Source organism: Dufourea novaeangliae, unplaced genomic scaffold, assembly GCF_001272555.1.
Source record: "Dufourea novaeangliae isolate 0120121106 unplaced genomic scaffold, ASM127255v1 scaffold21, whole genome shotgun sequence".
Classification (NCBI taxonomy): Eukaryota; Metazoa; Arthropoda; class Insecta; order Hymenoptera; family Halictidae; genus Dufourea; species Dufourea novaeangliae.
Window position 1 is genome coordinate 5858821 of NW_015373910.1, and position 26654 is coordinate 5885474.

Here is a 26654-nt window from a genome sequence, read left to right on the forward strand (position 1 = left end):
CCGGAGTACACGCATGCGAATAAATACGTGGAACTATATAAATGACCAATACAGATTACAGATGGAATGGAATTCGTAATGAATCCTTCAACCGTGACATTTTTTCTTTTTGTATTCTGCAGTTTCTTAAAGAATGTTACATATAAAGAATTACCAAAAAATTCTTTCCAGATTAACCTTTAATTCGTTTTATTTTCATTTTCTGTTTTGGTAATGTCATTCATCGGAGTTTCAGCATGTTCGTTCTTCTGATTATTTTCCATAGTATTCGCTGTCTGGGCGACATTACTCAAATATGTTTGGCGGCTGTTACTCAAAAGTAACATTCTCTCCTGCCTCTCCTTTGCAATTTTTTCGAGTCTCTTATAAAAAGTCGATGTCGAGGAAAACATTCGTTTGAAATCGCGTCGATTTAAACGCAGCAACTCGCAGACTTCAAGCGCCATTACGGTCTCCAATCTCCTTCGATCAGGAAAAATTAAAGCACCTTCTCCGAAATGGCCTCCATCTTTTTCATGGCATATCTTACAAAAAGGATTGCAATTATATTTTTTCACGTTTCTTGGAGAAGGAGAATATTTACATTAACTATACATACTTCTTTTCCATGAAAAGTAATTAGAGTAACGGTACCACTGATTATAAAGAACATATAGTCGCCTTCAGATTCGCTTTGATAAATAATATCTTCTTTCAAATAAATAACTGGTTTTAAAATCCCTAAACCGTTTATGTTATAATAAGAAACTATTTCCCTTATATTTTCTATATAAATTTGTTATAATATTTAGTTGATTTTTCTTGCATCTCACCCATTAAATTTCCGATAACATTACGTGGTAAATAATGAAGGAGCGTCGCTGTATCTAATAGTCCACGACTACTGTGAATCATGATTTCTTGGTACAAATGATCTAAATATGAGAATAATAATTCTGAAAACTGTATCTTAAAGTAATAGTCACATGATTTTTTATATAAAGTATTAACTTGATATGGTGCTGGATATGGCTTTCTCTTTGAAAAAACTTCCTTGAAAACGGTATTCATAATATGCAAGGAGTTTATTTTTTAGTCGATCTGGAAGTTTTTTTTCGCGAATATATTCGTTCACCCTATACATAATTCGCTGATATTTCAGTTCTGGTTCCGCGCCTGACTTCGCCAATTGCAGAACCATTACTATCATAATACGTAAGTTGAAAGATATTTCTTTTGACGAGTATTTTAATTAATTTGACTAAAGAAGAAATACCTATAACATACAGTAAACATCCCTTTCCTAGCAATAAAATCGTGCAACGTACCGCTGTATCATTTTTACTTAGGGTATAAAGTTCAATGAAACTTGATGCAAAGAAGTTACTCAGGCCCATATGAAAGCACATTAAATAAATATTTGAGTTGGATTTTTGGTACAGCCCTGTGGTAATATAATAGAGTTCAGCCTCCTAAAATGAATAGAATAGCATTATGACCAATACTATTATCAGTTCTTAAGTAAACTCAAAAAAATCTACCTCCATGGTTTGTCCATCTATATGCGCAATAATAATTGGACCAAGATGAGTCACGCAGCAACACCAGTGAAATAATATTAATATCAATACTATCAACCAAATTGTTTTCTCTGTAGCGTGTGAAATTGCAAAACTCTACAAAAGTCTAAAATTAAATGATATTTCATCGAGAAATTGTCATCGCTTGAAATTTCTCTCACTGGTAATCCTTACTGTAGCTATTTGCTTTACATAGAAACGCAATGTACGTAAGCGTGCGACCTTCAGTAGTGGTAAGAATTCAGGAATTAAGAAGACAGAGTTTGAGTTAGGCCCTGGAGGTAAGATAGTGTATTTATGAAACCATACGTATGGAATCGAAGATAACAGGTCAAATAAGAAATGGCTTTTTATGTAGTGCCTATAAAAATGAATGTGTTAAACAATAATATAAACTATTAATATGTTTAAAAAGAAAAATATAAAAATTCGATTACCATGCTATTAGAACTGGATCTAAAAAGATTTCATGGCCATCGGGTGAACAGACTCCAGTGATAAAATTTAAAGCAATATCAAATATACATATTATGAACACAGGATACACTAGACTCCAACTGTCTGAATCAGAACTTTTTGCTACTCTATGAAATGCCAGAATATATGGTACAGTTATCAACATGTACAGAAAAGTGAACGTCATTAAGATGTCCCAGCAAAACCTATGTGAAGAAATGCTCATATCAATTTCATTTATAAGCTTCGCGGAAGATTTCAAAAAACGGACCGAATAAGTAAATAAATGTTACCTTAAATCACTGCAGGGATGTATTACCCACCAGAATCCTGAACGGCCATGTCTTCGTTTTTCAAAAGCGATAGCAGCGTTACTACGTAGCATGTTTCGCGTTAGTGGATGGCTCACGGAAACTAGAATATGTTTCTGAAAATTTCGTTTCCACCGGGCATGAAATTTTGCACTTGGTGGTAATTTTGGTAAATTACTTTGCGACGTTTTTGGTAGTTCGCAAGCATGAACATCTAATGGCCTTCGTAATATTTTCTTATAATTCATTTTGCAAGTCTTCTACCAAACATGCATTTATGAGATTTGGCTTCAGTCTTGAAAAGAAACTATTTTCAAATCGGACTATAATTACTAACTTCTGCTTGTTATTGTTTTACTTTCAAATGTTTGACGGCTAGAAGAATTGAAATGTCGTCCGACCAGAAAGAAATCCCCTGTGATCTATTTGACATTCAAAAATGGATTCCTGAATTTCTAATCGGCAAGTAAAAACCTTGTTGTTGTTATAAGGAACAAAATAAATTTCATTTACATAGACGAAACGGGCTTCTTTACTTGTAAAAAATCGCCGTGAATAAGCTTAAAGAACTAATCGACGTACAGCTTAAAGCGGCGTGAAAAATTATCTGTGACATTATGCACGCGAGGACTGTGTACTGGTCAAATTACTTAAGCACTACAGAACGTACTAGGATCATTTTATACAATAATGGCACCTGCTGTACAAAGTAGTGATTCCACGGACTGGTTATTTCACATATTGATGCATGAACCATCCAGTCTTTTGCTGTATTTTACTGTAGAATAATTTCGTTTTAACGCCTCGATTTATGTATTAAGTATATACAGCGAATCAGGGCCTCGATCGTTTTCGAGTGTAACAATCATACAGTGATGATAAAACCTTTGAAAAGATCTGGAATAAAACGATATCGTCCTGACGTCCCATTCAGATAATTTGTTCGAATTGTAATTTCTCCAACAACGCATAAAGGTACGCGATAAAAAAAATATACGAACATCTACGAAAACAGTGCGTAATAAAATCTGATATGCAAAAATATATAATATAGATATTGGTAAGTTTATTCGTCGTTGGTGAAACCAGATGTCTATGGAATGTAGAGCGTCTATGGCCTGTGTGTTATGTCTTTTTTTTCGCTGTTATCCAGCACACTTTACCGAAGTATCTCACAGACTCTTGCTTTCTTTTGTACTTCAGATAACGCCAAACACAAAGCCCTGTGCTTTCGCGAGACTTTGATAATGTGTTTAAAAAATGAGTCTGCAAAGAACACGAAGCCAATAGGCGGTTGTTGCATTCTAATTGAATCCATGGGGCCCCAGGCCCTTGAGTTTTTAATACACATGCAAAATTCGATGTCTCACGACGGTCACTTCTGGGGGACGAAAGTTATCACTTCGGCAACGTCTAAACTGCACTGTCTAGAAGAAAAGAGAACGGTGTTAGTACTCTTAGCTGAACAATACGAACTTGATTATAATTTTAAATTTAAGTTTCATTAATTCAATAGCAAACTCAATAAAGAGATGTTCAATTCCGAAGCAGTAAAAACTTCTATTCTTACTAGTATTTCGAAATATTTCAGATTCGTGTACAAAGACAATGGTCTGCATGAAAGATCAATTTATATGGGTCTCGAAGGCAATTTCTACCATGTGAAATTAACACATATTTGTCCATGTGATGAATTTGAAAAAACCACAAATTTAAGTTATAGTTCTAACGATCGATTAATCAGCGACGGCGTGGATATACTACTTGTACGATATTTGGCGCAGATAAATTACGAAGGGACATTACGTTTTGAGACTATTAACATCGATGGAGAACTGACTACAGTTATTTATGTATGAAAAATATAAATTTACATCAATTGAATTGAAATAAAATCATTTTTCTTAATAGGAATGTACTTCGGCTGAACGTATGGAAATAGATGGACACTTTTTAAATGTCTACACAATTGAATGTAAACTACACATGCCGAAGGGATCTGTAGATACTGCGAGAATTCATTTAACTTCAAAAGGCAGAATACTGAGATACAATTGGTTGGATTCGCCTTATATTGCTAAAATTAATCCACTGGCTGATCCAAACATCGCGAGTAACACACTAAGACTGGAAGCGCCATTGAGGGATAATTGGTCAAAAGATATCGAAATGTTGTCTAAATATTTAGATAAGAAAGTAAATAACAATATAATTATGCAGTATTATATGGAAATCGAAGAAAATGTATTTTCATTGTATTTATAGTTTTCTAAAATAGCTGAATATACCGAATACTTAGCTGATCATCCACAAGTGAAACAACTGATTAGTGATTACACTCAAACATTGCTAGTTGGTAATTACAACTGGATAAACATTATACCGACTATCCTTACACAGGTCATATAACTTAGTTATAGAATATTTTATTTTAAAATCAGTATAAATTTTTACTGGTCTCCACAGTAAAACCTGAGAATGTAATAGATTTCACGATACAACATTTCAAAGCATTTGCCAAAAATCCAATCACCTGGGAGACCAGTACGGAGAACGAGAATTATGACATTGATATACTATCGCAGCTGAAAAAAGAAAAACCTGAACTTGTATGCGATATTTGTGGATTCTCCATGGACAGTAGCACGTCAAAGGCAAGCTCTTCAAGATCTGCTGAAGCGGAATATTCTGATATTGCAGTAAGTACTTTTTAAAGATCAAAAGGAATTCGTAATTAAAGAAACAAATTTCAGAGTCTCTGTGATTCAATGCAATCTGTTCATTCGTATGATGTATCTACTTCCAAATCATCTACAAAGAGCACAAGTTTAGAAAAAGAATCTAGTATACACGAGAAAGATTCACATTCTAAAATTGCTTGCAATAAATGTCACACAATTATGAGAACTTGTGACAAATATCAAGTAAATGTTTCTATTGAAAGCGCATGTTATACTTTCAAATAATTACACAATTGTTTGATTTCTAGCCCATATCAAAATGTCCTGGATGCCTTAAGGTAATTAATTTATGTCCAAAATGTTTCACTATTGATCAAATAATACGAAGATTGAAGAAATGAAATACATATTAGAAATTTAATCGTAAATCTTACCTATATCATTTTCTGCCAGGAGATGTATCCTTCTGTGAGTTGCATATGACACAATTTTCCTAAAAAATAAAATTGTAGCGAATAAAATTTACAAAGTGTCTTTTCTAAGTAGTTATTAAGATACACACCACTAGTTCGGATTTCCGTAAACAATCTTGGTGAAACGAATGTTTGCAATAGAATATAACTAAGTTCCTTGGGTCTGCAACAAATAATAATTATAAGAATGTAATAAAAATAAAATTAGAATAATATGGGGTTGTTATTTTAATAGATACCTCTTACAATTATTTTCCTGTTGCAATATACGCACATTTGATCATCTGATACAGAACAATATAATATTTATTAACACAAATACAATCACTATAACTGTTTCTTAAAGGTACTAACCATCAATAAATATTCCTTTCTGATGGCATTTAACCAGCCTTTCGTGTAAATTAAAATAATCATTAGATAAAATCTTTTTGCAACCTTCTTGCACGGACACTTGAAGATTATAATCACACATCATTTTGACTAAAGCTTTCTTTAAACCAGGAATTTCTAAAGACGGTTTTATTTTTAGTACCATTAGACTAGGATCTACATATGTGCCTATTTTCTGAAGAAGGAACGTTATTGCTTCTGGAATAAAACAACTTTGTTCAGATATTTAATACAAGGGTATCACTATTAACAAGATACTATTACTCACGAGGTTTGTCCAGAGAATACTTAATCAAATCATTCCACAATTCCTCATCATTTCGTTCTTGACAAAATGCAATTGCACTCTCCATATCATTTAATTTCCCTGTCATAAGCGCCAATGCTTCGGATGTGTTTCCAATTCTACCAAGCAAATATACCATTTCTGAATAAAATTGTCGCTGGCTACAAATATCGAATGCCTGTTGTATTGGGTAACTATTGGATCGTCGTAAAAGTGGCAACAATTTATCTCGACAATAATCTGCATAGAGTCGAACTAGTAATCCATGGTATTTGCCCTTTGAATCTTTTGTATCTTTCTTATCCAGCTCATCTAAGTACTGGTTGAACCAATATATGTAATATTGCGACTGTTAATCAACATAAAATAAACAATTTACTCTCTATATCTTACCAAGTATAAATATCGTTGATTATGTTGCAATCCATGTACAACAATTTCTGATGGCACTTTATCCAAAAATAATTTTATCGCTTGTTCTGCATCCAAATCCATCAAGCCTTCTATCATATCACAAACGGTATGGTATAACTGGTACTTTTTTATAAGTTTAAACACATCTTTGTGCCTCAATTGCAAGTACACGGCTAACGCTTTATCGTACTTCTCGTCATGAATGTATAAAATGGCTAAAGCTTCTAAAAGTACGTTTTGTTGACTGTTAACCAGACGGTGCTCTAGAACACCGTTCAGAACAGCCGCAACGTTATACAACGTTGGGGACCACTCCTTGACTAACTGAAGGAAACCCTTAGGATCCATTTTTAAATATTCATACAGAACCATTTCGTAGATCGATGGATCTAATGTTACTACACCTCTTGGAAGGTAGGAAGAAATGGATCTCAGTTGATGAACCCTCGCAAATTTATATACCTGCAACGATATATAATATTAGTGAAACTGAAATTAAAATGATAGACATCAATTTAATTAATGATATTAACTTCTTCCTCCCATAATTTTTTATCCCTTCCTAGAACCTTCAAGCAAAGTTTTCCTGCCTCGTCGTACTTCCCACATGCTAATAAGTGGTCTAAATATACACGACCAATATTAACTAAAGTGTGCCTTTTACAATTTTTGCCATTATTTATTGTTACTGCTTCTAATGCTTGTTCGAATTTTCCGTGACTCAATAACCATTCGATTCTGTCATCCGCATCGTACAAGCTAGCTACAACAATGTCCTTTGGGCTCACAATAAAAAACCTAATCAGGAGGAAAGAAAAATCAGAAGATACCTATGGTGTATAAAGAAATTATTTTATTTTTACCAATTGTACCTATTTTCTTCCTTTAAACAGTCTAAATGATAATCATTACAACTGTACTCCTTATAACCACGAAGTGTGAGAGAATTTGCACAGACAATAGAGAAATCTTGACACTTTGGTTCAACAACGTGTAACGTTGGTCTCTGACTCTTTCCATTTTCATCTAATTCTTTCAGACATCCCAGTAATACTAGTTGATTCTCTAATGGTGCAATACCAGAAATGTAAAAATCCACTTGGAATGTAGCAACTGGAATTTAAAAGCCTATTATTTGTTGCATTCTTATAATCCTTTAACATATTAACTAATCATCATTTGATTACATGATATAGGTACCTGAATCCACTCCATATTCTGGTAGATTTCTGTTAACCATTTCCTGTAAAGATCTTTTCCTAATTTGACAAATTCTAACTATGTCAACCCACCCAATTAATAATGTTCTACTGTCTGACCACCTCAAATTACATCTATAGTGTTCTGGTACCGCACTGTATAGGAACAAAATTGCTTTCATTAAGGAAAGAGTTACTCATTCTGTTTTGTTAACTCTTTGAATTCTGGTCTTTTACTTACTCTGCCGACCTGGTCCATTTCATTAGACCTAATGAACATCTTGCATTGAGATCATAAACCCTAACACCTGTGTCGGATGCCCAAGCTACAAAATGTCCAGTCCATGCAACCGATCTTAGTCCACCTTCTGCCTCGCACAATAAAGTAAATTTCATTCTGGATAAAAAAGTCTTTTCATACAAAGCCAGTTTATCATCCCCTGAAAAACAATAACAGAAATTCTGCTTTGGGAAGCACGATAAAACATACATCTACGTGGATATATACCTGTGATGAACCTTCTTGCACTACCACCCTTATAATAATTTGGATCTATGGCAATACTTTTCATCAGTCTGCCCATGCTCATGTTATGATTATTCTCTTTGCTATAAAGGCCGTATATAAAAATTTTTCCATCATCACTGCACGATGCAATGAAATCTCCGTTATGATCTATAGAGATTTGATTAACAGCAACAGTATGAGCTTGTAAACTTTTGGACTGTATATTGTTCCCTTGGTGATCTAATAGGTGGATCATACCCCAATGAGAGCCCAGACACAGGAACTAAACACAAATTAAATTGCTGTAATAAGTAAGTAGCAATATGATCTGAATGATCTATAGAATTTAATAAAATATTGTATACATAACAAATGTATTACAAATAAAATTTCTGTACAGTATCTGTAAAGTACTGTACACAAAATCAGCATTTATATTATATTCCTGTAATGAAGTGGCTTAACCTCCACGGTACAAATTCAGTGAATGATACATTAAAAAATTCATAAAAATGTTACACAATTGACACCTTAGGATGCACAGCAATGCAGCTGGCTGCATCATTTTGCAATATGTGCTCCAGATCGTTTCGCATCCTGACATACTTGAGCCTGGGCTCTAGCTCGTCTATTTCAGAATCTGAATCATCCTGATTGTTTTGCTCTTCCTAAAAATGAATTGTGCAGACATTACACCAGATTGTATTGTATTATTGTAAAATAAAAGACAGTACCTTATTCGAGGTGCTTTCCATTGCTGTTCTTTTGAATTTCTTTTTGAACAAAGTCACTCACTTAATCGTTCGTAATCAGAAGCTGTCAAAGTTTTCGTGGTCCACCTTATTGACTTACTCACCGTTCCACTTTCGTCTTCTTTTCTATCACTAGCAATTCAAACCGTTTTAAGCTACAAAAAAACATCAAGAAACAATTAAACGATAATTATAAGTAAGTAATTTTTTATATGTAGAAATGATCATGTCAGTGCAGCGAATCAGTTCGTAAATATCAGTAAATATTAACATATAGCTCGTTTCACAGTAATGGAAGGTTAACATGAGTCAGTGCTAGGTCTACTGATTACGGAGCATTACAAGTGGTTACAAGTTTTTGTTGAACGAATGTTTATATAGAATAGAATAATAGCTAAGGAATAATAGTAACATTGTTGTAAACGATTCTTCGATTGTGCAGTATACCGAAGTTAGTAATTTTTAAATAAATACCTTTGTCGTTGATACAATTAATGCTTTTGTTTAAATGATTTCTATAATAATTAGATTGCAGGTATTTATGCAAATATGTCAGTGAGTCTGTTAACTGGAGAATTAAATAAAAATCTTATGATTATAGTTTTTGTTAGCGTGTTTTACACATTCGGATATGCTATAAATCTATAAAAACCACTGTCTGATATTAATTTTCCAGTGAGGAAAAAGTCAAAATGTCTAACAATAATACCAGTTCAAGTAGAACCTCGATTTTACGATCTCCACAAGAGCGCAAGGAAATTTTGAGGAAAATGATAACCAGAGCAGAATCTCTTCGTAAGTTCCCTATATGAATCTCTATGTAAATGTAAAATTCATGAATACATTAGTAATCACTATACAATTTGCAGAAGAGATAGTCGATGATAATACAATAGTAACTCTGGAAACATACATGGAAGAAGCTGATACCATAAACTCTCAAACAACACTAGAAGAAAAAAGTATACCTATTGTTATCATTTTTTTTGTTTTATACATTTTTATAGTTCTAATATTTTGTGTTATTTCTAGTACATAATCAGGAGGAAACATTAATGGATTCGGAAATGATGAATATATCTTCTAAAGTTCTGAAACAATGTACTCGTAGTCTAACAAGGTATATGTGTTCTTATGATACAGCCGAATTTGCCCAAAAAGTGGTACGTATTAAAAAGTATATACTCTCCTTCTATGCACACTGTTGCCTTTATAACAAATTGTTATTATTTAATATAGGTACAACATGTAAAGCAACTTCCAAATTTCGAGTCAGAAACACCAGACTGGTCACTTCTAGAAAACCAAGTGACAAAATGTTTTAAAACAACACCTGACTACAGCACATTATTAGGTTTCATGAGACTTTTCATAACGTTTGTAAATGATATAGAAAAAACATTCTACTTTTCTGTTTATTTTTAGGTACTTTGGCACCTTTAGAAAAGAAGGAAATTAATAGAAGGAAACCATTGGTTAGAGAAGCTCAGGCACAGATAAGAAGGCCTGAAAATGTTGTAGCTGTTGATAAAGAGGAGGAAGGTTTAGAACAGACTGTGAAAATGAAAGAGTTTATTACGCGATATTATAAAACCCATCGTAAACCTCTCGATTTCTTTCAACTGATTTTGCACCCTAGCGACTTTGGAAAAACTATTGAAAATATTTTGCAAACGTCTTTTCTGGCCAGAGATGGAAAAATAAAAATAACTAAAAGTACCTCTATTTTTAATAATTACTGATGGTTCTTCATCTTGGGTCAGTTATAATTATTTTATTCGAATTATAGACAGCTCTGGAATCCTAGTTGTTCAACCGTCTACGAAAGAGATGATGGCTCAAACGAACGCAGGAAAGAATCCAAACATTCAGAACGTTGTCTACCTAAATATGGAGCAATGGAGGGTAACGCCTTTTACCAATGTTTCTCAATTATGTTATCTGTTACTTTTTTCGCATGTAACAAATCTATTTCTATTTCAGATGCTGAAAGATACTTATCGGTTAGAGAAACCTATGATTGATTTTGATAACAGATCGTGACATTTGATTCGACTATCATTTGTAACAAAAGTGAACAGTATTTTATACCCCACGATATGCAATTTTTGAAAATCGTAAATTATTCTGACAATGAGTAAAATGACAAAACAAAAATATATATTCTTTAAACTAAAATGAAGTTGTATTCTTTCTATTTCCGTCCTAAAAATTTAAAATGAACGTTTTACGAAAACGAAGGATTCTGAAACTGCACATTTAACCGTACGTTTTTGTAAAAGTTTTATTACTTTCTAACACATACTATATGTGTTTCAAGTATATGTTAAATTATAACAATATGCTTATCGACTTGATCTATGGATAAGGAGAACACTCTGAACAAAATTATAAGAAATTCGTGTAATTATGTTCATGATGTTCTCAACAATTTCGTATGTCTTCGTGAATTTACGGACAACGGAAAAACAATCTTCTAATCCCCGTTTTACGATTTTGTTCAGACACTGATAACACTGCATAAAAGCAAATATTCCTTTCACGGATAAACAATAAACAGGCCTGTCATATTAGAAGATCGTTTTAATTTATTTATTAATGACATGATTACGATGACTGTGTTATGGCTTATTGTTTGGCCAACGTTTCTGCCTTTGCTACTACTTCTTCAATCGGTCCAACCATGTAAAACGCTACTTCCGGAAGATGATCATAATCTCCACCTAAGATTTTCTGGAATCCTTTAATAGTTTCTTGTAACGGTACTAATTTACCGGCATGGCCAGTGAACACTTCGGCAACCTGCAGAAAAATTGTTAGCAACAGTCAAAGCATCGGAAGAAACGAAAATGTATACCAACAATGAAACAGAACGCGAATATATATTTACCTGGAATGGTTGAGACAAGAACCTCTGAATCTTACGGGCACGGGCTACAGTAAGTTTGTCTTCTTCGGACAATTCGTCCATACCCAAGATAGCAATGATATCTTGAAGTGATTTGTAATCTTGTAAAATCTTCTGCACACCACGAGCAACGTTATAATGCTCAGTACCGATGATATTAGGGTCCATAATACGGGAAGTGGAGTCGAGAGGATCGACAGCGGGGTAGATACCTAAAATTATTAAATGACATCGGATAGTTTTCATCTTAGCTTCTTCAGAAACCTATTAATGTAATAGCAAGTTGAATTACCAAGCTCAGCGATAGCTCGAGACAACACAGTGGTTGCGTCTAAGTGAGCGAATGTGGTGGCAGGTGCGGGATCAGTCAAGTCATCGGCAGGCACGTAAATAGCCTGTACAGAGGTAATGGATCCTTTTTTGGTTGTCGTGATACGTTCCTGCATGCTACCCATATCAGTTGCCAAGGTTGGTTGGTAACCGACAGCGGATGGAATACGACCCAGCAAAGCTGATACCTTGAATAGTAAACAATTATTAAACAAAAATTCCAAGTTAGAAATGTCGCAAACAATGCGGCACCGGCAAACACTTACTTCCGAACCAGCTTGGGTAAACCTGAAAATGTTATCAATGAAGAGCAGCACATCCTGACCTTCCTGATCACGGAAATATTCAGCGACGGTCAAACCAGTCAACGCGACACGAGCACGAGCGCCTGGTGGTTCGTTCATTTGTCCGTATACCAGAGCTACTTTGGAGGTCTTATCCTTCAACGAGATGACACCAGATTCAATCATTTCATGGTACAAATCGTTACCCTCGCGTGTTCGCTCACCCACACCAGCAAACACGGAATAACCACCATGAGCTTTCGCTACGTTGTTGATCAGCTCCATAATCAATACGGTTTTACCGACACCGGCACCGCCGAACAAACCTGATCGATCAAATAAATATTAATACTATCATGTGAGTAATAACTATACCATGATGTGAATATACACAGAGAATAAACTTTACCAATCTTTCCACCCTTGGCATAGGGAGCAAGAAGATCAACCACCTTGATACCAGTTACCAGAATTTCCTGTTCGACAGACATTTCCACAAACTCAGGAGCATCCGCATGGATAGCGGCAAGCTTGTCAGTGGGGATGGGTCCACGCTCATCGATTGGTTCACCAATGACATTGATGATACGACCCAAGGTTTCAGCACCGACAGGGATACGGATAGGATATCCAGAATCCAAGACAGTCTGGCCACGAACCAAACCTTCAGTACCTGTGCAATTATAATAGATTGTAATAAAGTAACAGTTAATGTCACAATTATAATAAAGTGTAAACATAACGGTCACAATATATTATACAAGTTTTATAAAATTTAATAATAAAAGTACCATCCATAGCAATGGTGCGCACTGTATTCTCTCCCAGATGCTGAGCAATTTCAAGGACTAGCCTGGGGGTACGATTTTGAACCTCCAAGGCATTAAGAATTGGTGGCAAGTAATCATCAAATTGTACATCAACAACAGCACCAATGACAGCAACAACCCTTCCTTGGGCACCACCCTTTGCACTTGCAGCTTTTGCATAATCCCTACCTAATTACAAATAAGCATGTTACTCAAATATGCAGCTTTTTCAACAATAAATCATTGTTTATTGCACTCCAAAATTATGCATCCAGTGTTCAATTATTTTCCAGAAATTACACACCACATTCATAGGATCTGCAGGAGATATATTTATGACTATAAAATCAACAAAATATTAGATAATGCTTATAAGAGGTAAGTTACATAATACAAATTACATGTGTATACTTCAATAAAAAAAACTAAAAATCTTTCGTTCTAAATTATATGAACATTCATAATCACTTCAATAATACGAAAAATTTACGTTAATTGAATATATAGACAGCTTCGAGAGCTTATACAAGGGAATAAAGATTATCGATCATCCACGAGACTTGACTGATGGTATTCAATAGAGAAAAAAATCAAACACCTTTAACATTGTAGCATTCAGGCGAGGGAACGCGATTCGAATAAACGTTGAATAATGTCCAAAATATTACCGATTGCAGTCACGTCAGTAAATCATTTTGATGCAACCAAAAATTAGTCGAAGTGACCTTAATGCCGCCATGTTGGCACAGTGGTATCACCACTGCGGTTCGGTCAAATAATACGTATTATATAATCAATATAATAGTTCATTTACTCGAAATTCGTGTGTCAATTGAAAAAAAAAGATAAATGTTAATTCGACAGAGGTTGTCAGAATAAGGTGGAGATATTACAGGAGGCTGGTGCTAATCGCACAGTAACTGTTCGGCTGCAACACAGCGAGGGAATAGTGTGGACTGTTACCGCTTATGATTGGAATAAGACGTAAGTATAGGAATTATCTATGATTAACTCGTTACTCACTGTTTACGGACAGAACTCCGGATACTTTGGAGACTTCATTTTGGAGAAGGGCAGGTTTGACGGCCCTCAGGGCTCCAGCGGCTGCCTTCGATACACCACTCAACATCTTGGCCGGTCAAGTGAGGAAAGGCGACCGGAATGGTTTCCGATTCGTATGGAACGTACCCTATAGTGATTGCGCGTGCGTGTTATACAATACTATTTAGCTTCTGCGCATCCTTACCACGCAGATTCGTTATTGGATCGTTGTGTTGCATTCAACCATAAGCCGAGTTCTTATGGAAAGTATTTATTTCAACTTTGAAATGAAATACAAATAATTATATAAAATAACATTTTGCTCTTTTATATTCAATAAAGGCTTTAAGTTAAATATTGACTTAGTTCCGATAATGATCATTTTAAATAAAAAGTAATTCTTTCTCAGAGTCACGCTTTGTTATTAAAAATACTTCTTACTCTTCTCATTGAATTAGATTCTACTTAATGCATTTTTGATTTATCAATATTATTATTGATTTCAACTCACCAATTATAAAATATCCTATATTATGTAACTGCACATGTATAATCGGTTACCTAACCTATGATTTTCCATGTGCAGAGTGTTGATAGAGCTCTGTAAGAAGCCGGGCTCTCAGTTTCATTTTATTCGAATACTGATACATTTTTAAACTAATAAATCAAAATGGTTGAGGGACAAAGAAGACGGGTTGAAGAGCATATGAATAAAATGGTGGAAGAGATTGACAAATCGTACCTTAGAAAAATGCAGGTATATTCAGTATGCCCATAATAGTGCTTTCAGGTTATACTATAAAACAGGCTTTATCTACGATGATATATTAATATATAATTTTATAGTATCTGACGGTTTAGATAAAATTTCATAGAATATTATGAAATTAATAGCATATAGAAGTAGTAATGTTTAATTGCAGGGTGACATGCATAGGTGTGCTGCAACTTGCTGTGATAGTGAGACTTACAGCATACAAAAAGTACACAATTGTGTAGAAAATTGCAGTGGCTCTTTAAATAAAGCTCAACAATATGTTCAACAAGAATTTGAAAGAGCTCAGGTACATTATTCTCCTATAACAAAATTATTAATTGGAAGACAGTGTGCTAAAAAAAAGTTTTTTTGCAGAATCGATTACAAAGATGTGTCATGGATTGCAATGACAAAATAAAAGACAAAATAGGACCAAGTCCAACACAGAATGAAGTAGATAGATATAGCGATGAATTTGAAAAATGTGCCACAAAATGTGTAGATAGTTATTGTGACGCGTTACCTGCATTAGAGAAAACAATGAAGAAAGTTTTATCTAGTAAAAAATATGAATACTAATAGAAATAAAACTAGTAATTCAAATTCTGGACAGACCAGACTGACAACAAATACATTTCGGGTACGTTATTGTACTTCAAAGAAAATAATTTTATAAATTATTTAATAGACTGTGGATCTTGATGCATATATCCTCAGTTTATTAATTACCAATAAAGGTAATCAGAACTGTATATTATGTAACATTTTCTACCCTTATTAATTGCTTTATACATTGGTATTTCAACATAACAATTTTTATTACTAAATTGTATTCAATCATTGCAGTGGATATTGTAAGTACTGCAAGCATGGAGAAGGCAAGATGTAACGAATTCCATGATCATAGTATTTATTAACTAGTACACTTGATGATTGCAGTGGTACAATTTCGTTTTTCTTGTTTTTATTATTTTCTCTCTCTCTCTCTCGCTCTCGCTCTCGCTCTCGCTCGCTCAACGTAATAACAAATTCACCGTTGCAATTAATATCATTTCTTTATTGTTACAATAGACATTACGCTTATTGCACACTTTTTTTTATGATATAAAACCTTCCCACCACTCTCGCTCGATACAAAATAATCGGTCAAAATATGTCGCGTAAATTCGTGATCTAAACTTGTAGAAATCTGCAAATAAATCGTTTAAATAATAATAATTTAAATATAAATATCAACGCAATAATAATTCGTTTGTTTCTTCGTGTGTACGAGTTTCTATGAAAGTTGACATTGGGTTTTATATCCGTCTTAATTGTTTTCTTTTTAATTTTTTGTAGACTATAATGTACAGAGTTCGACTTCGATTCGTTCATTTATTATTCTTTTAAATTGTTGTCTCAGTGCATTTATTGCGCAATGTAAGGGGGGAGGGGGGGTAAGCGAAGTAGCTAGCAACGACGGTAGCCCTTCGCTGATATGCAAACTCGCAAAAATTCGACAATAGTGTCTGTATTTTTTTTTTCATTTTGTTTTTTTAAATATATATCAAGCAACGACATAACTTCGTCTTTCTTCAAATTTCATCGCCATACCGCGTATTTCAAAGTTCCTAAATGTGACTCGTACATGTGTCGATTGTGACTTATAATGTCAAGTGGAATGGCATGAGTTTTCTTCTTTTTTTTTCCAAGGGGGGAAATGTTAATTTTCTCCGATGTCTCTCGAGGTATAAGTGAATGCTGCGGTATAATTCGCACCTGGCGTCACACGGATTGAGAAAAAAAAAACGGTCTATGTAACATTTTGTATCCCAATCAGTCAGACTCTTCGGACTAGATTTCTTTTTTTTTCTTTTTCTTGTTTAATATAGATTGAGATTAACGCGCGTTTCCTTATCAAACGCTGGTCATTATACGAGTAGCTGTAGGTACGTCTGGTAGAAAAAGAATCGAAGGTACTAGGTGAACGTAGGGTTTACGGCGCTGTGGCAACAAGTTTGGCCAGTCGTGCGTTTCGCCTTATAAAAAGTGTTCAGTTCCAATTATTGCTCACATTTCTGTCATGTTCGGTTTTTCAATCTTGCATATATAAGAAATTCAACTAGATTCGATCGACGGTACGAATGAATTGAAATACAGGTACAAGACCTACGTTTTGTTCTGCGTCGGGATTTATCAGGGTAATCGAATATCACAAAAATACAAAGAATATGCCGGTGGGGTGTTCGAGAATCTTCTGGCTAAGCTGTGACAAGTATGTTCAACGAATAGGAGAAAAAAAGGGATAAACATTAATTGAAAGCATTAAATGACGTTTGAATCCCAATATGTTCTTAGATACTCTATTTGTGTATCGTTCAGCATTCTTTTGTCATAATTTTAGGGAAATAATTAGAAGTTTATCTAAAATACAGAGAGACAAATATTCCAGAAGAAATGGGCACTCCTTTGCTTCTTTATGTTCGAAGAACATACGGATACAATTTTAGCGAGAAAATTCTAGAAAGCCTTGTGTACCGATTTTCAGGAAGTTCCTGCGCGTTTTTTAAAATTGCATAATTCAGAATGCAGACAATAACGGTCTCAAGAATGGCTATAAAAATCTGCAACATCCGAAGCGACGAATGCGTCTCGTACAAATTTGAACTTACTAGTTCTTTGTTTTTCATTCCATTCAAGGCAAAATAGAAATCCCTTTGATTCGTGTAAAATTAAATCGCAACATTCTTTCTACGCTCCATTCACGGGAGCAACAGAAATCGCTTTTAAACATCACGAACAGGACTAATCGAACGGCCTATTCCCGCGTACAATGTTGAAATGTGAAACGTATAAGAGTTACTGATCAAATAAATTTGCCGGAACACCCATTTCGAAAAATTTCTAAATAGAACTGCGTTTCTTCTCTTTTCTTCTCTTGGTCCTATCCTAAGCTATCACCGATTGTAAATTAGTTTCTTCGATCTTCATTGCTTAATTAATATCGTGTTTAAATTGCGCAGCCTGCTGTATGGAACAACCACAATGTGTCCAAATCAGCAGGCCTCACATCGCACTATAATATGCTATGATCGCGGGAGCAAAACAGTCGTTTCGTAGCTGTGCAATCAGATACCGATCAGTCATTCTCAACTCTCGACTCGTCATTCTTAAACGGTACACGATCTTTCTAGTATCTCAGAAAATATTCGTTCCATCGCCTGGCATTAACAAATTTGCACTCCACAGTACAGTACTTACTTCGATAGCTCCATTTTGTTCTGGGGTCTGAACGAGCACTGTTGGAGTATAACATATCCTTCCGGTGAGTATCGTTTTTCTTTGTTAGACACTACCTTTAAACGATAGTGTACATCATTTGTACCAGGCAAAGGCTGACTGATTTTATTAGAAATATTCTTACGAAGCTGTAACAAGCAGTTCAACAAATTGAAATTGTTAACAAGCAAAAACTGAGTCTTAAAACAATTTCAATACCTTCGTACCTTGAAGATGTTAAAAAGTACTGGAGAAGTACTGAAAGATGAACACTATGAATGAAAATACAGTAGTTAACACTGTTCACACAGGAAGTGTATCGTACTCCGACAGTGCCGATCATTGTCAGACGTCCGAGAACTCTATGGTGGAATAAGCATTGTATTCTAAATTATGGCTGTTTACGAACCCGCGCTGCGTTGCTTACCGTGTCATCATTGCAACTCGCCTAATATGGCTGGCGATAAGGCTTGGCCGCGTCGTCGCGAATTCATCCTCTACTTACATGGATATTCGATTTGTACTTTGAAATTGAGTCAACTATTTGTTTCCTTCGCGAGCTTCGGTCGAAACCAGTTGCCATACAGTCGCTAAGCCGTTTCAGTAAAAACAAATCTTCGAGTATTCGTGGAGAGGAGAGTACCCTCTTTCTCTTGGATGTTACAAAAATCGAATGCGCACGTGGGCTAACTAGAAAGCTAGGGGAAGCGATGATTGTGTCCTTATTTGGTGACGCCACATGGTAACTGTTTCAATCAAAGCGCAATTGTAACCTGCTTGAAGGAATTCGAGCGGCGCGGGCAAGCCTTTCATTTTTCAATTAAATAATAACTTTGTTTAGCCGACCTAGCTAATCTGCGTTTAAAAATGAAACATCAAACAACTAGGAGAAAAAACTACTGATCGTTAAAGAAGAGAGTGCGTACTTTTTCTTTTTTCTTTTCTTATCGTTTTTCTTTTAGATAGAGTAGTAAGTATCTTCGAAGTCGTCGAATACGTGAGAATCTTCGGTGATTCGGCAAATTTTGTTGTTCTTTTTCTTTCACTCTTTTTGGCACTCCGGAGCCTCGAATACATCATCATGTTTGTATTACCCTTTCGAGTCGCAAGAAATGGAAAGAGACACCTTGTGAGAAGGTGTCCCATCTACAATCATATTCGTACATGCAGAATAAAAACAACACAGGGATTTTTCTTCGTAAGACTTGAAACATTCGATGTTAATTCGTATATTATATCGGCTGTTCGTCGAATTCGAAATACAATGCGTGTCGTTTAGCTTCCTACAACCACGAATGACTCTCACGCATTCATCGGGCTCCTATCACGTACATAATTCTTTTCTTTTCTAAACGTTAGGGCTACCCATAATGATCGTTTTTATATTCTTTTTTTGTTGTTGTTTCTCGCAAAGTAAACGGTTTTACTTTGGACAAATAAAGACTGCTTGCTGGCGAAGAACCAGCAGTGGGAAAAAGAATCTTGAAGAAAAAACTAGAACGGTAGTCGTGTAAAAAGTAACAGAAATAACACGAGCAGCCCCTTTTGCTCTTCGGTCTGCCTTGCAGAAAACCAAGTCGCGCTTAAAAAAGGCTTAGAACACACTTTGAATATCGATCCCTGTAGGCGAATGAGACAACTCGTATCATCCACTGGTGCACATATTCACCCGTTAACTCTAAAAATAAGAACAATACCGTGTTCCCTACTCTCGCTCGCGTTCAACAACCCCTTTATTAAATTAATAATAATAAAAAAAAAACATGGAACATCTCGTGCGTTTCGGAATAGAACGTTAAATGCAGAAGGATCGAGCAAAACGTACTTTGGGGAGGGAGGGGGATGATTCGAATAACTTGATTGAATTACACTGTCTTAAGATGTGATTACATTGGCAGTCGTACAATTTAAAACGTTATTTTTTCTTCTTTTGTTTTCCAATAATAATTTTCTTAGATTCTATTTTAAGTACGTCAGAAATAGATTCACTGTATCGCTCGATCGTTCTCGTGAAGTCATCGCCAAGACCATGACGTATTTTTCTTTTTCAATCAAACACGCCGGCTCTTAATTCAAACTTCCACGCATCTTTTATAAAATATACTTCTGGTCTTCATCAAGTTAATTTAAAGTAGCTATTTTTCTTTCTTTTGTTTTTTTTTCTTTAAATCCGTATGTGACAAGCGTTGCACGAGTCTTCCCTTCTTAATGGTTCTCTTATCAAATTTTCATAGTATGTTCGAAGCGCCGACCGATCGTTAAGATCTTAAAAAGAAAAGACAATCGCACGTTTACTTCGTCTGAATACGTTTCTCGTCTGTTTGTACGTTCACTGAAATTGAAATTTTCATCGAAAGAACAGAATCGCCGTTCACGATAACCTCTCCGGAGATTGGTTCCGCTTCACGATCGGTCCGCGCACGAAATTAATACTAATTCAAATATTAGCTGCTCCGAATGTAAAAAATAGTAGAACTCTAACACAAAAATCAGATTTGCCTACATGGATCATCTCGACAACAATATGCCTTTGTTAGACTTAGTGTTTCACAAAAGGTATTAATGGGTTTACCAAAAGGTGTAACCGCCCTCTGTTCCTCCTCCTAGGAAATTTTTCTTTTGCGATATAGCCACGCTGTGGCTCGCCATTGCAGCTAATTGGGCGGCATTTGGAACTGTTGGGGGTGGTGGCAAGACGGGTTGTGAGATACTATCGAATCGATTAGTAGCGTCGAACCCATTCTGTGGAAAGGAAACAACATCAGTCAGTAATGTATTTTAAATCTATCAGCGGACACATATGGAAAAAATATAATATTTGCAATTTCTTACAGGCATCACAAGCGTAGGGGGCCTAACTGGAGGCTGCATTGCTGCTGCAGGATAATACGCTGCAGCTGCAGTTAACGGTGGATAATATTGCAGTGGCCCGTATGCAGGATAACATGAACCAGCCAAGTATCCAGGGTATCCTTGACCATACATTGGCTGATACATCTGCACAGATTAATCGTATTATCAAGCTCAGGATAAATGCTGTATAAACTTTCTTTCTTTAAACTGTAATCAAAGAAGACTCTGTTTCAACTAGACCAAAATAGCATTGACTCCCGCAAATGAGAAGTTCCTGGATGGTTTGAAATAACTTTTTCCTTAGCAAAACTATTATCCGAGGCTTTGTTAACCAGATATTAACGACAAACCAATCAGAGCGCGAGTCTGCCGGCCAAGTGCCGTCGTTAACAAAGTCTCGGATAACATTTTTGCTAAGGAAATAGTTTCAAATCATCCCAGGAACCCCTCGTTTCCGGGAGTCGAAGCTATTTTGGGACACCCTGTATATTATTATTTCTCAGTTTCTATTTCATTCTACTCCCACCACTGTGAAAATCTTTCTTATGGTTCAGACAACCCTGCCTACTGTCTGTCGAGGATTACATTTCATACTGGTACATTTCACTGTGTCCCACAAAATCACGCGACAACACAGATTCTTACCATAGGATGTGTAAGAGTCTGATCATATGTCGGCGGTGGCGGGCCCTGGGCTGCATAGAGCTGAGGCTGATTAGGAAAGACTCCATACGGTGCGGCACCTGCAACTATTGCAGAATACATATATAATGGGATCGTAACGACCAATGAAAGAAAAAAAAAAAAAGAAAGAAAGAAAATGAAACCAGAGATGATTCTCTTACGTGTACCACCGTAGGTAGCAGGCTGTGCCGGGGCAGGGACAAAACCTGTTGGTGGATGAGGTGTCACCGGGTATGCTGTAACACATGCAATGGAAAATGCAGGTCCGTTCATTTTGTTGGCTGTAGGTTCGTCTAAGCCAACGGTACGTGGTACCACTGCCAGAAAGGACAAATGACGACACGTTTCAGAGACCAACAGGGAGAACACTGAAACTGTTCCCATCGTTCAACCATGTCGATCATATCTATGTACTCGACTTTAACACCCCAGTATCATCACCAGTTCTCCCCGTAGGATCATCTGACTCGTGTCGTCGATGTCAGGACATCTCCGACGCCTTGTCCAACAACAATCATCCTGGCAAACACACAACATCATTCATTATTCTACCGACGTTCGATTAATAATTGAATCGGATGACCTGGCGTCGATTACGTCCCAACTCCAAAAGTGGTACTCCCACACCCAAGTATATCTTACACATGACATACACCGTTTTTATCAAGGTACTATTCAAAGCTCAAACAATGTTAGTCACTAAATAATGGTGAAAAGAAATAACCGAAAAAACGGTATCGCTGCCTTCTTGTTACCGTTCGAGTTTACCCGTCAGCACGCAAGTTTCTCATTCCACGGATATTAGATATTGTAAGAGACAGTGAGAAAAAGTTCTGACAACCGGGAGAAAAACGAGCGTTCAATCAGAGAAAATATATAATTATATAAGAGAAAAAAAAAAAAAAGAATAACCAGAGATACAAAAAATGAATAATTCACGATGCATTCGCGTAAACTGCGCTTGGTACAAGACAGGCATCTGATAGTTAAAACAAAAAAAAAAAAACATTTTTTACGTATCCATCGAGAGTCCATTTTTCTTCTTATTCGTTTTACCGAAAATTTTTAAAGGAATAATATATTCTGATCATCGGTTCGGGGGAATGAAAAATATTTCGATTTCACGTTGGATTCTCGACAGATGCGTAGATTTGGTAAAGCGAGACACTTGAGAATAGCTTAGCAAAACTATTTTACTTCCGGCAACTCTTGTACCGTGGAATTAAAGAAACACAACAGAGTACGTGTAACGTTTGGAATCTGAGAATGGAGCAATCTGTGGTACATCTTGTCACTGATTTTCTCTACCGACATTCGAATCAAGTTCTCGGACGACATATGTGTATGTATAACATCCGCGGAGGCAAATCATTTTAAACGAAATTACAGGCTGCGCGTCGATAATAAAAAGGAACAGAGTGAACAAAGAAAAAAAAAACAAGATCGTGATTATTCGAATTCTTTTCACCTTGTTTGAACGTAAATACACAGAAAGTACGGTAAAGTCTAACAATACAGCCACTACGAGTTTAATATATATACATATATATATACACATATATATGTATATATATATATATATGTAATGTATCGGAAAGTCAAAAAAGAAACGTTAGGCAGTCGGTCATGATTCGAACGGAAATCAAACAAACAGAGGAGGATAAGAAGAATAAGAAAAAAAAAGTGAGAAACTATTCTCAAATGAAAACTCGCGTTTGATCGACCTACCTTTATACTTCTAAAACTAAGATATAATACGAAACCGATCTCAAAGCAAATAGCGTTACGCAATCAAGGTAAAAGCCAAAATACATTCGTCTAATTAATCGAACCTTCGAAGGACCCGTTGACTGGCCAAATACACGTTTAGCAATAAAACACGAAATTTTTACGAATTTTGTGATGCAGTACACTACCAGGGTAAAAAAGTATAATTTTACTTTGTACAATTTCAATTTTTTTTTTTTCGTTCCAATTGACCCACACTCAAGATTAATCGTTATTTCACGGGGCCAATCGCGAATCGTTCAGGCTCGATCACATCGAGAAAAAAAACAAGATATGACAAAAAACAGAGCTAAAATAAAGCTTTGGGTAAAGAAGGGGTAAATGGGGGGAGGGGGTGTTGTTCGAAAAAAGTGATGTTAAACAAAAATAAGCCCAGTAATCAAGATTCAATCAAGTGAGACATTTTTGTCAACCGTTAACAAATGAGCCAATTCAAAGGGGTGGGGGGTGGGGGGGGGACAAAAAAGAAAAAGAAAGAAAAAAAAAGACAAGAACGTATCGAATTCTCGTTCGATTGTAAGCCGAGAAAATAAGTCGTTCGTTGTTTTCTTTTTTTTCGGGCGGTGAATGTGTAATTTATACAATGAGTACAGTGGTACGAATGAACGAAAAAAAAGAAGTAGATATATATGTATACGTTATTGTAAATATATACATATATATGTAAAATACACATATATATATGTATATATACATATATATGTAAAATACACATATATATATGTATATATACATATATATGTAAAATACACATATATATATGTATATATACATATATACATATATATATATATATATATATAAATATGAGTATATGAATGTTTATGTATATATCAAGTTCCACACATTCAAAAAGTTGTGACAAGATTCAGCAAACCACAAATTTCTGCAAATATCCATAAAATAAAGGTCAAACATGATTAAAAGTTCTTCGTAATTGCGTAATAATATAATTAATTAATTGGGCGCTGCTCGCGCGAACCTTGCCACGAGCGAACTTCAGTTTCTTTTCGATGATCTCGACCTCTCTCTCGGTTCACGAGATGGCAACCGCGAGAACGCCCAATTTCCTTTTTTTTTTTAGTAGACTAAGTTACGCTCCGTACTGTTACTATTTATCACACGCAAACAGGACCTTAAAAACAGATTCGTTTTTTTTTTTAATAACAATAACAAAGAAAAAAATATTATACCCGAAGAACATTTTACTGTCGTCCATTTTGTATGTAATAAAAAAGAAGTAAGAACGAGTTCAGGTTCAATTTGCGTACGATAAGTAGCTCAAGCACAGAGCAGCAGTGGATGGACATGTTGTACTCTAACATAGACGTCAGCCCACACCAAATTGTCCATGATAATTGAATACTGGTCCAACGCGTGGAAACGAGCGCTCCTCGAATTACGTTCTATTGCTCTTGATGGTCTCGCGTGTAGGACGGCAGAGCGTTTCCTTTCGTCCTCCGATCAGCTCGTTGGAAAACTATATTCCGTTCGAATGAAAAAGAAAGAAACGTTTGCAATAGAGGAGTCGTCGTTCTCGTGTCCACTAACAATCGGATCAGTCCTCAATCGAATAATAATAAATTTATGTGTCAGTGCCACGGTGCAAACAATCATCGAATCCAATAACAATTGATCCATAATATTCAATAATATGCTAGTACGAGTTCACTGGGTTAAACTTGAAAGGTGGTTTTATAATACACGCGTGTTTCGTTATTTTTTTCTTTTTCGTTCTGTTTGTTTTTTTCTCTTTTTTTTTTTTTTTTTTTTTTTTTTTTTTTTTTTTTTTGTTCGTCTCAATCATTTTTCTCCGTGTTTTCACCCTAATATTTTCCCTTCAGTCTCTCCCTCTCCGCCTCCCCCGTTTCTCTCAGCTCTTTTAAGCTTCGACCCCTCTTTAATCTCTCGTACACGCACGCATTCCTCTCCCTCTGTCATCTCTCTCCGTCTTTTTTTTTTTTGCTTCCGTTGGAAAAAAAGCCTGATTCGTCCCAATAAGCATATTCGACCTAGTTTCCGCCATGGGTACGGAGAAACAGACGGTCCTCCCAGTTTCGTCCGTTTACGAAAGAGAAACCGGGCGAATCCTTCCCGTTCTCCCACCCTTTTTCATTTTTGTAAACAGACGATTTTTCGTTTTCGTTTCATCGAAATGCTTCGGTGGAACAGTCCCTCTCGTGCCTCGACGGGACCCAGCGACCGGATCGTCGACGATCCTATATCACGAGTCCTTGCCACTTTAGCATCCTCGGCGAAAATATAAGGGTTATTTATATGATTTCTCCCCAGAAGAAAAAAGGTAATTTTTATTTTCACTGTCTGTTCCAATCACCGACACGATCTAGGAATTTTCGATGAATTTATATCAAGGATTTATAAATAATTATCCTTGGCCACTTTTTAATAACGAATCATTCATCCCCAGTGATCTTCAATTAACATAGTAGACGATCGTTCAGTTATGAGTTTTCAATTAAATTTCCAAAGGAATAATAATTATTGGAAACTGGACTTCGTTAACCGATGACTCGAAGCTGTCGAAATGAAATTGGAATAAAATCTCGTGTTCAGACCTTTCGTTGTTCCTTCGTAGAATGAATTCACGTACTATGTAATATGTGATCTTTAGTTGAATTTTCTGGTCGAAACTAGGAAATCCATTTTCGCCGAAGAATATCGGTCTCCTGGGTCGCTGGGTCCCGATGGATCGGGAGGCACGTGCACTCGACATTATTGGGGCGACTCGCGACCGTTGTCGTCGAGTCGCTATCTCATCTTTAAGCTCACTATTAACAGTATACATGATAGATTCTGCCAAACATGCACATGCAGTTCAAAAATGCTCGAGAGAGAGAGATTCCTATGATCTTGCGGCGACAAGTTTGGAAGGGGGGGGGGGGGGGGGGG

The 26654-nt window shown here is 35.8% G+C and overlaps 7 protein-coding genes and 1 long non-coding RNA gene across 11 annotated transcripts in view; 3 read left to right on the forward strand and 5 right to left on the reverse strand.

Annotated features, from left to right (window-relative positions):
- Positions 1-179: 179 nt before the first annotated feature.
- Positions 180-2574, reverse strand: LOC107193936 (potassium/sodium hyperpolarization-activated cyclic nucleotide-gated channel 1-like). The gene is made up of 8 exons (XM_015583476.1): positions 2309-2574; positions 1997-2221; positions 1734-1920; positions 1256-1451; positions 991-1182; positions 813-914; positions 599-720; positions 180-524 (listed from the first exon to the last, which is right to left on the reverse strand). The coding sequence occupies exons 1-8, from the start codon at positions 2572-2574 to the stop codon at positions 180-182; spliced, it is 1635 nt and encodes a 544-aa protein (XP_015438962.1).
- An 827-nt stretch (positions 2575-3401) lies between these two features.
- On the forward strand, positions 3402-5408 carry LOC107193937. The gene is made up of 7 exons (XM_015583477.1): positions 3402-3773; positions 3843-4179; positions 4238-4522; positions 4592-4726; positions 4768-5025; positions 5080-5250; positions 5316-5408. The coding sequence occupies exons 1-7, from the start codon at positions 3454-3456 to the stop codon at positions 5406-5408; spliced, it is 1599 nt and encodes a 532-aa protein (XP_015438963.1). The 5' UTR covers positions 3402-3453.
- Positions 3708-9055, reverse strand: LOC107193980 (vacuolar protein sorting-associated protein 41 homolog). Its single transcript, XM_015583528.1, has 14 exons — positions 9015-9055; positions 8811-8948; positions 8281-8563; positions 8014-8212; positions 7774-7928; positions 7446-7686; positions 7107-7371; positions 6553-7035; positions 6142-6478; positions 5835-6071; positions 5720-5764; positions 5570-5643; positions 5442-5500; positions 3708-3753 (listed from the first exon to the last, which is right to left on the reverse strand). The coding sequence occupies exons 1-13, from the start codon at positions 9033-9035 to the stop codon at positions 5447-5449; spliced, it is 2532 nt and encodes an 843-aa protein (XP_015439014.1). The 5' UTR covers positions 9036-9055; the 3' UTR covers positions 3708-3753; positions 5442-5446.
- A 127-nt stretch (positions 9056-9182) lies between these two features.
- Positions 9183-11178, forward strand: LOC107193981 (non-structural maintenance of chromosomes element 4 homolog A-like). Of its 2 annotated transcripts, none has more exons than XM_015583530.1 (8): positions 9183-9228; positions 9709-9827; positions 9902-9994; positions 10065-10195; positions 10272-10386; positions 10458-10748; positions 10822-10937; positions 11016-11178. In XM_015583530.1, exons 2-8 carry the CDS (start codon positions 9725-9727, stop codon positions 11073-11075), a joined length of 909 nt encoding a protein of 302 aa, XP_015439016.1. In that variant the 5' UTR covers positions 9183-9228; positions 9709-9724; the 3' UTR covers positions 11076-11178. The 2 variants fall into 2 exon arrangements, with proteins under 2 accessions (XP_015439016.1, XP_015439015.1); XM_015583529.1 differs by lacking the exon at positions 9183-9228 and adding an exon at positions 9473-9483.
- A 421-nt stretch (positions 11179-11599) lies between these two features.
- On the reverse strand, positions 11600-14528 carry LOC107193969 (ATP synthase subunit beta, mitochondrial). The gene is made up of 7 exons (XM_015583509.1): positions 14387-14528; positions 13346-13552; positions 12964-13227; positions 12537-12880; positions 12233-12458; positions 11923-12152; positions 11600-11834 (listed from the first exon to the last, which is right to left on the reverse strand). The coding sequence occupies exons 1-7, from the start codon at positions 14490-14492 to the stop codon at positions 11661-11663; spliced, it is 1551 nt and encodes a 516-aa protein (XP_015438995.1). The 5' UTR covers positions 14493-14528; the 3' UTR covers positions 11600-11660.
- Positions 14529-14574: 46 nt separating this feature from the next.
- On the reverse strand, positions 14575-15190 carry LOC107194012. The gene is made up of 3 exons (XR_001516338.1): positions 15147-15190; positions 14916-15005; positions 14575-14684 (listed from the first exon to the last, which is right to left on the reverse strand). It is a non-coding gene; the product is annotated as an uncharacterized LOC107194012 (long non-coding RNA).
- LOC107194011 (protein FAM136A-like) lies at positions 15001-16041 on the forward strand. Of its 2 annotated transcripts, XR_001516337.1 has the most exons (4): positions 15001-15161; positions 15328-15468; positions 15537-15801; positions 16008-16041. XR_001516337.1 is itself a non-coding variant. In XM_015583568.1 (3 exons), exons 1-3 carry the CDS (start codon positions 15075-15077, stop codon positions 15738-15740), a joined length of 432 nt encoding a protein of 143 aa, XP_015439054.1. In that variant the 5' UTR covers positions 15001-15074; the 3' UTR covers positions 15741-15823. The 2 variants fall into 2 exon arrangements, 1 of the variants encoding a protein (XP_015439054.1); XM_015583568.1 differs by lacking the exon at positions 16008-16041 and having other exon boundaries at positions 15537-15823.
- Positions 16042-18792: 2751 nt separating this feature from the next.
- Positions 18793-26654, reverse strand: part of LOC107194198 (DAZ-associated protein 2-like) — a 13584-nt gene continuing 5722 nt past the window's right edge. The window contains exons 2-5 of one of the 2 annotated variants that reach the window (XM_015583783.1): positions 22118-22192; positions 21918-22021; positions 21252-21416; positions 18793-21161 (exon numbers count right to left, since the gene is read on the reverse strand). In XM_015583783.1, the coding sequence (XP_015439269.1) occupies positions 20988-21161; positions 21252-21416; positions 21918-22021; positions 22118-22192 (518 nt within the window). In that variant the 3' untranslated portion in view covers positions 18793-20987. The remainder of the gene's footprint in view (positions 21162-21251; positions 21417-21917; positions 22022-22117; positions 22193-26654) is intronic. The other variant, XM_015583784.1, reaches the window with a different exon arrangement.

Bases quoted from the DNA above. Each gene is read 5' to 3' on its own strand.
- LOC107193936 (XM_015583476.1), bottom strand. From the start codon at position 2,574: ATGAATTATAAGAAAATATTACGAAGGCCATTAGATGTTCATGCTTGC. The intron at 1,452-1,733 runs GTAAGGATTACC...TATTCATTTTAG, and splicing joins ATGTAAAGCAAATAGCTACA to GAGGCTGAACTCTATTATAT. The intron at 915-990 runs GTTAATACTTTA...TCTCATATTTAG, and splicing joins CATATCCAGCACCATATCAA to ATCATTTGTACCAAGAAATC.
- LOC107193980 (XM_015583528.1), bottom strand. From the start codon at position 9,035: ATGGAAAGCACCTCGAATAAG. The intron at 8,213-8,280 runs GTATATATCCAC...ATTGTTTTTCAG, and splicing joins TGCAAGAAGGTTCATCACAG to GGGATGATAAACTGGCTTTG. The intron at 5,644-5,719 runs GTATCTATTAAA...TATTTGTTGCAG, and splicing joins CAGGAAAATAATTGTAAGAG to ACCCAAGGAACTTAGTTATA.
- LOC107193969 (XM_015583509.1), bottom strand. From the start codon at position 14,492: ATGTTGAGTGGTGTATCGAAGGCAGCCGCTGGAGCCCTGAGGGCCGTC. The intron at 12,459-12,536 runs GTAAGTGTTTGC...TTACTATTCAAG, and splicing joins TTACCCAAGCTGGTTCGGAA to GTATCAGCTTTGCTGGGTCG. The intron at 12,153-12,232 runs GTAATTCAACTT...TAATAATTTTAG, and splicing joins TCGAGCTATCGCTGAGCTTG to GTATCTACCCCGCTGTCGAT.
- LOC107193981 (XM_015583530.1), top strand. From the start codon at position 9,725: ATGTCTAACAATAATACCAGTTCAAGTAGAACCTCGATTTTACGATCT. The intron at 10,387-10,457 runs GTTTCATGAGAC...GTTTATTTTTAG, and splicing joins TGACTACAGCACATTATTAG to GTACTTTGGCACCTTTAGAA. The intron at 10,749-10,821 runs GTACCTCTATTT...TTCGAATTATAG, and splicing joins AAAAATAAAAATAACTAAAA to ACAGCTCTGGAATCCTAGTT.
- LOC107194011 (XM_015583568.1), top strand. From the start codon at position 15,075: ATGGTTGAGGGACAAAGAAGACGGGTTGAAGAGCATATGAATAAAATG. The intron at 15,162-15,327 runs GTATATTCAGTA...GTTTAATTGCAG, and splicing joins CGTACCTTAGAAAAATGCAG to GGTGACATGCATAGGTGTGC. The intron at 15,469-15,536 runs GTACATTATTCT...GTTTTTTTGCAG, and splicing joins AAGAATTTGAAAGAGCTCAG to AATCGATTACAAAGATGTGT.
- LOC107193937 (XM_015583477.1), top strand. From the start codon at position 3,454: ATGTCTTTTTTTTCGCTGTTATCCAGCACACTTTACCGAAGTATCTCA. The intron at 4,523-4,591 runs GTAAATAACAAT...TTGTATTTATAG, and splicing joins CTAAATATTTAGATAAGAAA to TTTTCTAAAATAGCTGAATA. The intron at 5,251-5,315 runs GTAAATGTTTCT...TTTGATTTCTAG, and splicing joins GAACTTGTGACAAATATCAA to CCCATATCAAAATGTCCTGG.